Source organism: Haemaphysalis longicornis, unplaced genomic scaffold, assembly GCF_048455015.1.
Source record: "Haemaphysalis longicornis isolate Haplotype H1 unplaced genomic scaffold, Haemaphysalis longicornis Haplotype H1 scaffold_3, whole genome shotgun sequence".
Lineage (NCBI taxonomy): Eukaryota > Metazoa > Arthropoda > Arachnida > Ixodida > Ixodidae > Haemaphysalis > Haemaphysalis longicornis.
This window is the reverse complement of record NW_027526335.1, coordinates 62,413,646-62,424,050: the sequence shown is the minus strand read 5'-3', so window position 1 is coordinate 62,424,050 and position 10,405 is coordinate 62,413,646. Positions and strand designations below refer to the sequence as shown.

General features: G+C 48.5%; 2 protein-coding genes across 2 annotated transcripts in view; one reads left to right on the top strand and one right to left on the bottom strand.

The window, feature by feature from the left end:
- LOC144174532 (uncharacterized) overlaps positions 1–10,405 on the bottom strand; it is a 598,699-nt gene that overhangs the window by 506,343 nt on the left and 81,951 nt on the right. The gene's annotated exons all lie outside the window — the stretch shown is intronic.
- On the top strand, positions 2,768–4,141 carry LOC144173622 (uncharacterized). The gene has a single exon (XM_077701966.1). It carries the CDS (start codon positions 2,768–2,770, stop codon positions 4,139–4,141), a length of 1,374 nt encoding a protein of 457 aa, XP_077558092.1.

The window sequence follows — 10,405 nt, the reverse complement described above, 5'->3', positions numbered from 1 at the left end:
ACGTATAATTTGTTCGTTACGCCCTGTGTGATACATCCAAATATGCTAGTGAGAGACTCTATGCATCCAGCATTTACCCATAGTAGAGTGTACCAGAAGAACTGCAACTGGTTATCTGCGGGCATTTCAAATGTGAACTCGTGGTGCGCAGCTCCACGGTGGAAAGAAAAGTTTAGGATTGGTGGCTTTCTTTCTCCATGCTCGGGGACAACTTTCTGTGGCATGTTATGTGGCAATGGACTCAAAAGCTACGGAGTAGTAGCTTTCCGTAGCTACGGAAAGCTACGGAAGGCCAAAGTAGTTCCCAAGAAACTGGTTTCGGTTTCAGTTGCGGCGTGACCGATACGCATATGGTACAGTTCATTTCTTCGCGTGACTTCCGTGGTTGAGTGCGCAGAACCACGATCACCGAGCATGCACGAATATTGGCGTCTCCTTCCACACTATTCGTTTGTTTGTAAACAAGCCAATTGCGATTTGATGTGTTTGGCGCTCTTTGCCCATGTCGGCCTTGCGTCAATAAAATCAAACCATCATCAATTGCGATTTGACTGGACACGACCGCCCGAGCGGCCGTGAACTGGAGAACTCGGACCGACCGTGGACTCTGTGTCGTTCAGAAGAGAAGCGAATTTTGTAAGCGCTGCAGTTTTGACGGAATGCACCGATTTGTAAGCTCTTCCGGACCTCGAAATTGGGCAGCACCACCTGCATGTGCAGCGTACTTACATGGCGCGGGCGCGGTATGTTTAGTTTTGTTTAGCCACCTTGGTTTAGGAAAGAGCGTCACGTGACTATCATGAAGCCTAGTCATAAAAAATAAAAAGAAAAAAAAGTCATGGGAGCTCATAGAGCTTCACCCTTACGTGACAGGCAAGCGGTAGTTCTTTTGTCCTCGTGTGGCCGCACGCCCGTGCCGCGTGCGTGCGTCTGTCCGGCTGACCGTTTGGTTGTCGGGCCATCCGGGTATTCGGGTTTCGGCGACGAGTCGCCGTCCGGGCGTAGGGTTCCTGGATGCACGCGCCCGCCTCGGGCGCGCGCATCCAGGCACTCTATCCGGGCGTTGCGCGCAGCGCTGCCTGCAACCCGAAACGCGCAGCGGGCTCATCGTGCGGTCAAAGTTGTCGGAAGGGAGAGACACAAAATACATTTATTTATTAAGCTTTCGGGTCCGTCGAAGTTCACGCCGCAGTCGAAGTGTTGTGTGCCGCCGGCGTGCAAAAGTGGAGCTGACAGAGTACGACATCCGTGCCTTATATTTTATTTCACAAAACACACCGCATTCTCTTAGTTCTGATCATTTTATCTTTTCAACTTTGCCGTTCAGGCCCCATTCTAGGTAACCAACCGTTTATTGTCAAGGCTGCAGTTAGTCCAGAATTCACCACTGTCCCTCCCAGGCGTATCTAGCATTAGTTTTCCCCGTAGACCTATCCCACCCGTGCCTTAATGTGGATATGCGCCGCGAATGAAACAAAACAACAAAGACTGCGCTCATGGTGGTTCTCGGTTTAGTAGCATATATCCCTTTTAAAAACCGGTGAAAACCTGCTTGATAATTACGTGTAATATTACTTTAAGTACATTGATTTGTTGCAAACGTATATGCCTTTGTAAAATGCTGCCCTAAGGCTATTTCTGAATACTAAGTTGTTTTGTTACTACATGCTATTCCTCTTTCTGTCAGATGTGCACGGGGTCATTGATTCCTCAAGACGTCGTAGAACGGCTCGCCCTTTGCCTCTTTTAAGTGTGCAATGTAAAGATTAAAATTGATTGATTGACTGACTGACTGACTGACTGACTGACTGACTGACTGACTGACTGACTGACTGACTGACTGACTGACTGACTGACTGACTGACTGACTGACTGCATGTCTCCTAGTATACCTCACTTCATTTCTGTTGTTTTCGCGCCCCGTCAGATGTACATGACAACGAAGAGCAACAATAGGCATTAATGACACGTTCCTTGCTATTATGCTACTTGTAATTCTCATAATTAGGCTTTGCTTCGCCAGCCCCGCCTCTCTATCAGTTCTTGCTCTTTCGTTGGTGGCTGCTATGCATGTTCTGTCGTGTACTTTGTGTCTGCATGCACGGTGTTCCTGAGCTTTAGAAGGGCCCTTATCTCGATATCTAAACAGCAACAGCAACATAAAGCGTTAAAATTTACCGTCGTTGCCGGCGGCGTCAACACGAATGGTACCAAAATGGCCACCCAGGTGAATGAGAAAGTAAGCAAATAAAAACATATTTGGGCTCATGTTGGATTTGAACCTATGCAGAAAAAGAACCAAGTGCGTTACCACTGCGCTACCCCGCCAAAATAGAACAAGATTGAACCTGATGCGTGGCAGGGGAACGCGACGGTGCGCGAGTAGAACATGTACGGCACGTGGAGGAGAGATCTGACCGTGGGGCGGCGTGAATTGCGGCCAGTCTGCTCGTCGGAGTAATTCGTGCCGAAAGACGAGAAAACGAAAGCTACAAAGACACAAGCACGATGCAGCAGCAAAAATGTCTTTGATAATCTTTAGGCTTTCGCCTTTAAAGCACGTAAGAAGAGTTAAGCTCCCGAAGAATTTTTTGCCCCCGGTGGTAGCTGATGATCTTTGATGCTCTGTCCTAGTGACCCCCTTGACTTGGTGTTCTTCTTCATCATCGTCATCATCAGCGGCTGCGCACAAGCTTTGGAACGCGGGCCCACGGGCCGCTACAAGAACGCTCAGAACCGCACGTTTTGAAGGTCACAGCTGACCAACATGTTGGGCGTGGCAGCCGCACACATGGAGTCTGTGGCAGCCCGCGACGACTTCCAAGACCACAACACCGCGATTCAAAGCATGCAGAAAAGAGGTGGCGGGACAATCATCGAATCAGAAGCGTCTGGCGATGAAGACGGACATCCCAGTCTCAGTAGTGCTCAGATACGTGCCCGCGAATCGTCCCATCGAGCCGCGTCAGACGTCATAGGCAGCAGCGACTGCAAGCTCTGGATCTACAAGGACCACAACGGTAGCATACACGGGCCTTACTCAGAGGTCCGCATGGCCTTCTGGTTCACCTTGGGATACCTCCGGCTGTCTCTACCCGTGAGACGCCTGTGTGACAAAGAGTTCAAGCCGCTTAAAGAAGTCATCAGATCGTGCGGCAAACTGCCTTTCCGGCTTCAGAATCCGCCTCCGCGTGCCAGCTGCGACCAGCGACCTCCACGAGCTGCCGTGGAGGCTGCACTTCCCGCCAACCCCGGTGTGAGGGCCGCCGCGGTTTTTGTGAAGCTCAACAAGCCCTCCCCAGGCAAGCTAGTTTCGATTCCCAATTCCCAAGTCAGGCAGCCGCAGACAGTACGAATCCGGGTATTGCCGATAGCTTCCGAGGAAACCTCACCGGTCAAATCGAACCAAGCAACACCGGATCCAAGCGCCGGGTTCGACAAGGCTCCGCTGGGTGTTCGCTACAGTGCACCGTTTCCAGAGGACAAGCATGAGAAAGACGTCAAGATGCTAGCCAGTGATTCCGAGGACTCCTGGGGAGACTACCAGAAGAGCCCGCAAGCTGCTCGGAGTCAGCCATCGCTTGATGAGAAGCCCGCTGACAACCGCCAGTCGCCAGCCACTCGTCCTCTGACTTGGGCTCAAGTTTGCCAGCAGCCCCCAGGGGAATCGCGACAGAACGAGCCGTTCAAGCAAGAGCGCGTAGCCATCGAGAACATGGCGCGCTTCCCGTCACTCAGTGGTGCGGCCTTCACGAGCTCGGCGCAGAAGACCCCACCCCAGAAGAACCTGGAGCGGCGCGCCGACCCGTACGAGGAGTTCGTGCGTTGGAGCTACGTCAAGCTGAAGTCCTTTCCCTCGTACGTGCACGTGCCAACATTTTTTGAGCTGCTGAGGGACCTCGACTCGGAAGCAGAGATCGAGGAGTACGCTCGCCTGCACCTGGGCCCCGGCGAAGAGGTGTGGCGTTTCGTCGTGGAGTTCCTCCAGCGGAAGTCGCAGTGCAAGAAGCTGGCCGGCCGGACGAAGCCTGCTGTGCCTCGCCCAGCAGGCCTCGGCGGGAAGGGGAGGAAGAAGATGCAGAAGGTGGACAGTTCCATGCTCGGCTTTGTCGTGGCGAAAGAAGCCCCCAAGAAGGTGTGACGCCCGCTTCGTGCTCCGCTCTTTTTAACCACAGTTTTTTTTTTTGACACACTGGCAGCTTTGAGACGCTGTGCCTGATAAGTCGTCAAGCAGTAAAATGTTTACAAGGTACGGCATCGCCTGTGTCTCATTTAGAAAATCCGGTCTAACGCCGGGGTTTGGGAGAAATTTTGACGTGTTACGTATGCAACTGGTAAGAAATTGCGTATACGGTAATACTGCTATTTGCAAGGCACCAGGAGGGATAATGATGCTTTATAAGACCGCATATGATTCACTTATGTCACATAAAAGGCAAGGCAAGCGATACCTTAAAGAGTATGGTTACGTTGCAGGCGAACACTTAGTTGCAAGCGAACATGCAGGTAGTTAGTTCCAAATAAGCACGTTCCTGGCGAATAGGAGGTCATTATAGGTCATTATGCGACGACGTACCCACTCAGGTGGATTGGCTGGCGGAAATGACAGCAGTCCGCAGAAGCTGAGGACAGATTCAACAATACTGGCGGGAGTCCGCAAAGGAAGTGTCAGCGGGGGTTAGCGCGACCCCACATGCACCCTATCTCCTGTCTTCCTTCTCCTCCCCTCCCTCGTCCTTTGCCGCAAGGGCTGAGAGAGAGAGAGAGAGAGAGAGAGAGAGAGAGAGAGAGAGAGAGAGAGAGAGAGAGAGAGAGAGAGAGAGAGAGAGAGAGAGAGATCTTTAATGAGGTCTGGCTATGTTAGCTGGGCTAAAATGCCTAACTTGCTACGCCAGTTGATGACGTGATGAAGATGATGGCGATGATGTTCAAGAAGTTGATGCGTACATATACGGCGAGTTATTCACAGCGACTAGTCTAGACCTGTGTGTTGCAGGTACTCTATCAGAGCTTTGGTAGCCCGTAAAGCACGTTTGGGACAAGCCCATGGTCCTAAAACGTCCTTTAGCTGCATGTCCACGGAAAGCGGCAGTCCCAAAGTCACTGCGAGAGATACTCTTTGAGCACTGAATCGAGCACATTCACAGAGCAGGTGCTGCAGGGTTTCTCGCACATCACAGAGCATTGCTGACGCTATATTGGAACACAGCTCCGTGGTATTTGTTGTTGTTGTTGTTGTCCCTTTGAGCATGGCACATACCCAGGCAGGGGATCGGCCAATCATCAGTGGATGGTGGAAATGCAGCAAAGTTTCATATCTATAATTACGGGCCACTGTGAAAAGATATTTTAAAGCGATTAGAAAGCATTTTAGATCCATAAAGAAAATAGAAAACTGAAAGTTCAAGCTGAAGATAATCAATACCAATTATAATGATAATCGATTAGAATTTTACATGAAGCGCGCCATCTTCTTCATTCTATACATAGGTAGATTGGGCAGGCACGGTGACTGCAGGCACGAGAAGCTCACGTCCGTCCGATTCGCCAATTCCCTATTGGCACTCACAATTTACTCAGGGGGATTGGCCAATGACGACGTCGGCTGCAGTGCTATGCTCATAGCGAATTCGACAGGAATAGCGACAAAGTATTAGGTGACGTATTATATATAGCTTAATTTTTACCGTGACTCAGTGAGAACCAACCCAGGAGGACATTTTATAGACAACTATCAGTACTCACGAAATTGTTGTGCACAGTGGACTGGTATAGCCGGGTCTATGACCCTGTATTGGTGAAATGGAGTAGCCGGGAGCACCTTCGCTTCCAATATCTCCAATCAATAAACCAGTTAAACCACTACCACCACCACTCACAATTTGAGTAATACGTCAGCATACCCCCCCCCCCCCCCTTTCATTCCTACATTCCCATTCAGGGGGATTGTCCATGACGAAGTCAGTAGCCGTTGACTCCGCGGCATCTAGGGCGCACATGATGTTGGGTGAATAGCGCGTAGTCTGCACTTGCCGACCCTTGCAGTTTATTCATGTGCTTTCTGAGTTGGTCTTTTCGTTGTGCACGAATTTTTTATTGGGAAAACATTGGGAAATTGCAGAAGGATCAACATTTGGGCGAGTTGGTACTGGTTATGTATCATCTTGACGAAACAGCGTAAAAAACGGGGACACTAGGAGAGAAAGACGACAGGACGACGCTGTACTCACAACTATTTTTTTAATAAACTGCAACACGCATATATATATACTATGTCCCCCAAACCCACGTGCGCTCACAACATGACGCACATCGAGATTATCACTACAAAGTAACACCAAACTCTAAGTCACGGACTTATCTAGAAATAAGAATTCTTTTTCATGTAATGCTATCGACGGCTCACTTATGCAGATATCGCCTCTTTTTCTAATGTGAAATGCTTCGATAACTTCCCTAGTGAACTGATTAGTGTGAACCGAAAGGATGGTGGTGTCATGAAAAAGCGGAAAGCACCCATGCTCGGAACAGTGTCTGGTGACATGTGAATCTTTCTTGTTTTTTAGTGAGTTTTTGTGCTCTAATAATCTTATATTAATGCAACGACCGGTTTGCCCAACATATACGTGGCCACAATTAAACGGAATTTGATAGACCACCCCCGTTTTACACTCGACTGGAGGGGACCTGTGCTTAACAGAGCATTTCTTTATTTCTTTTTAACTGCAATATCAGATTCTGCCAATTTTCTTTCTATTCGACCACAAATTTTTCCCATCTTAATGGGTGCTGAAAAACAACATTTATACCAAATCTACCAGCTACATTTTTGAGCCCATGTGACAATTTATACTTATACGGAATTACTACCACTTTTTTCTTTTTACAAGGTTCACCCTCCCTTGGTTCTACGGAGGTAATTTCTTTTATCCGCCTAAGAAGATTTCTTGTTGTTGCACAAAGAACAAAGGGAAATTATCGGGAAAACATGGAACATGTGTCTACGGGAGTATCTACATGCGTATCGTCTTATGCCGGGCAACGATCGAAAACAGTGGTGCGCCGCCGGGTCTTTTGGCGATATATGGTGCACCCCTCCGTCTACCGATGACGACGGTTGAGCGCGAAGTTTTCTCGTGAGGGAATTCCTCTATTGATACGACAGCCTAAAGCAGGCTTCACCTGTGAAAGAGTATATTTAAGGCGGAGCACGCTTTAAAGGGAAGGTGAAGCGGTTTTAGAATTAAAAGAAAAGTTGACTAGCAGCAAGTACACATTGAATAATTCATGTGTACGAAATATTTTCACAATACATGCAATAGAAGCGGCGCAATGAGCAAACAAAAGTGGCCCGATGCCCCGCCCCCATCTCGCCGCGCGATGCCGGAAGACCGAAGAGCGCGGGCGAAAACCGGCTGAAAAACGTCATACCTGGACTTCCGGCCGGATCGGCCGCCTCGGCTATGCTCTTTTCGCCGTGTTTCTTTGTGAACATTGGCGGATCCAGAGGGGGGGTCCGGATGTCCTGACCCCTCTCTTAATTTTTGAATTTAAACCTCCAAGAAGATGACCACTCACGTCGCAAAAAAAGGTGAATTGATGACTTGTATTTCTTATGGTTTTGCTTTCACTAAATTTCGGTGAATAAATAAGGCTCCTCCTCCTCCTTCTCCTCCTCCTGCTCATCATCATCATCATCATCACTGAGGGGAGCTGACCCCCCCCTCAGAAAAAGCCTGGATCCGCCCCTGTTTGTGAATGATACTTGTTGTTGTGGTTGATAGCACTCATTTGTACAATTTTCGTGTTCAAAAAGTATGCACGGACGCCAAACGAGGCGTACGTTATCATGCCGTATTCCTAAGCAGAATAATGCCACGCCGGCATGCTTGATAACATACGGAAGCGACAGCCGAGGTGGCTGTGCATGATGACAGAGAATATACTACACTACGTTAAATACTTTGTAAACCGCTCCAATGCGTTTTTTTTTTTTTTATGCGACGGACGTGAATGTTCACATTAGATTCTAGATTTAGGAAGGATGGGGAATACTGCTGTACTTTGGCCGGGGATGTTTCGTTCCATTCCAGAAACCAAGTCACATTGGTTCAGGAAATACTTGTTTCTTTAAACGCGTCGGTTTTCTTTCCAAACTATGGGCTCAGGACAGTGTTCAAAATAACAAAAAACAATTTTTTTGGCGAAACTAAAACCAGGGGCCAATCCTGATAGAAGTTCTCTCCTGGCGAAGAGGTAAACAGTATTTCTACAAAGTAAAAGAACCAAGACAACCAGATTACTTATTTTGCAAGCATACATGTCACGATAAGGTGATGTTCGTCTGGAATTAAAAAAAAAAAAAAACCCACTCCGAACCACCAACGTGCCATAATTTGTGTTGACTGCGGGGGCCTAATTTTGTGCCCGAGATTCCGTGTGGCTGCATATTATAACCTGGCAAGCATTTGTTGTCACTGAACCTCAAGTGTGCTCCAGTTATAGTCGGTGATATATATAATGATGATACTAAAAAAATTAGGAGCGAAGAATAAATATACGGCCTCTGTCCGACTAGCGCGGTAAATGCTTAAATCTAGAAATGCTGAAACAGGCAAACGATTCATTATCACAAACGTTTGGTGATTGTTACCTAAAGTAACGTAACTACAACGTAACTGCCTTGTCCGACTGGTCTGTTAATTATAACGAGGTGGCCGTAATATTGTAGCAGAATGCGCAACGCACAAGCGAAAATCAAGCCCTACTACAGCCAATAATGCTGAGCAGGCACTAGTATGCTGCAGTGTTTTCAGAATAAATGCATGTGAAGCAGTAAGACGCCACTCATCGAAGTGCAGCTAGCAATCGCGGAGGCGCCGTAGCGCCGCTGCCGAAATGGCGCGCGTGTGTGGGTCTTTGTACGGAGATGAGTAACGGGGCTGGGGTGGGCGACAACGAACAAAGGAAATGCGGAAGCAGAGTCTGCTTGTTGGTTTATGCGTGTACCGGCAAGATGTGTCTCGCATATACGTTTACAGCGCATGAACGCTATTTTTTTCGCGCAGTGCACGTACGTGCTTTTCGCTGGTAGATTGTTTATAAAACGCCCATTAATCTTCGGCATAAATGGTTTTGTGTATAATAAGAAACAGTTAAGGCAGTACCTAATATTAACATAAGGTATAAAATCCCCCTATGCTGGTTGCCTAATTCAAAAATATTTTGATGGAACCCACTAGTCGACGTCACAGTCACCGCTTTGGGGTTCTCTGTCGTGTAAAGCAAATTTAAGCTCCAAGATAATTGAACCAACAGCACGGGAAATTATAAAACAAACTTCCAGTCATGTGCGAAAATTAAACTGCAAGCTAAATTGCCGCAAAGGCAACCGTGCGATCGTTCGCAATGCTTCCGACAACCCGCGCGGCCAAAGGGCGTCCTCCTTTGACGTCATGACGGGCGCAACCAATCAGGGGCGTCAACAGACGAAAAGCGCGCGTCTTTCAAACAGGGCCGCACTTTTTACAATATAAATGCCACTTGGACTCATGTACGATAAATTTCAATGTGATATTCGGAATCAGCGCGCAAGAAACTATATAACTGTTAATCTAACTCAATTTTTTTGGAAAGTGCTTCAGCTTCCCTTTTAAAGCGTGGAAGTTGGCTTTCCTGCATCGGGTTCTGAGGAGGACTACAGGCGCCATCAGTAGGACATACAAAGCTTCACTTTAAGCTTCGACCGTGTCGGAATTGCGCATCGGATAAATGTCGGCTCCATAAAGCGAGGGACCCAGGCTCGATTCATACCACAGGAATCGTTTTTTTCCCCTTTCACTTCCCCCATGATCGTCATAGCCCGAGAAAGTTGGCTTTCCTCCAGCAGGTTTCGAGGTAGACTATATAGTGAGACATGGAAAGCTGCACTTTTAAAATGTGCTCGCCAACGTCCAACCGTCTCAAGTGTGGAGGGGAGCCGTCGACTATACAGCAAGGAAAACTGACAGCGTACCAGCCTTCGGTCGAGGGTGAATATTTCACCGTTTCAACCAGGAGGACCCGCCGCGGTGGCTCAGTGGCTAAGGCGTTGCGCTGCTGAGCACGAGGTCGCGGGTTCGATTCCCGGCCGTGGCGGCCGCTTTTCTGATGGAGGCGAAAGGCAAAAACACCCGTGTGCACGAGATTTCGGCGCACGTTAAAGATCCCCAGGTGGTCAAAATTAATCCAGAGCCCTCCACTACGGCGCGCCTCATCGCCTGCGTTGCGTCGGCGCGTTAAAACCAACCAGGACGAGTCCTACCGGATACGACACTGCCTTAGCAAAGAGCTCACGGGCAGGCAACGCAGCAGTGAACAATGAGCAACAATCAGTACAACGGGAAAAGCCGAGCCGCATTTAAAC

What these genes read in the sequence shown, in the direction of transcription:
- LOC144173622 (XM_077701966.1), top strand. Translation starts at nt 2,768, where the DNA reads ATGTTGGGCGTGGCAGCCGCACACATGGAGTCTGTGGCAGCCCGCGAC.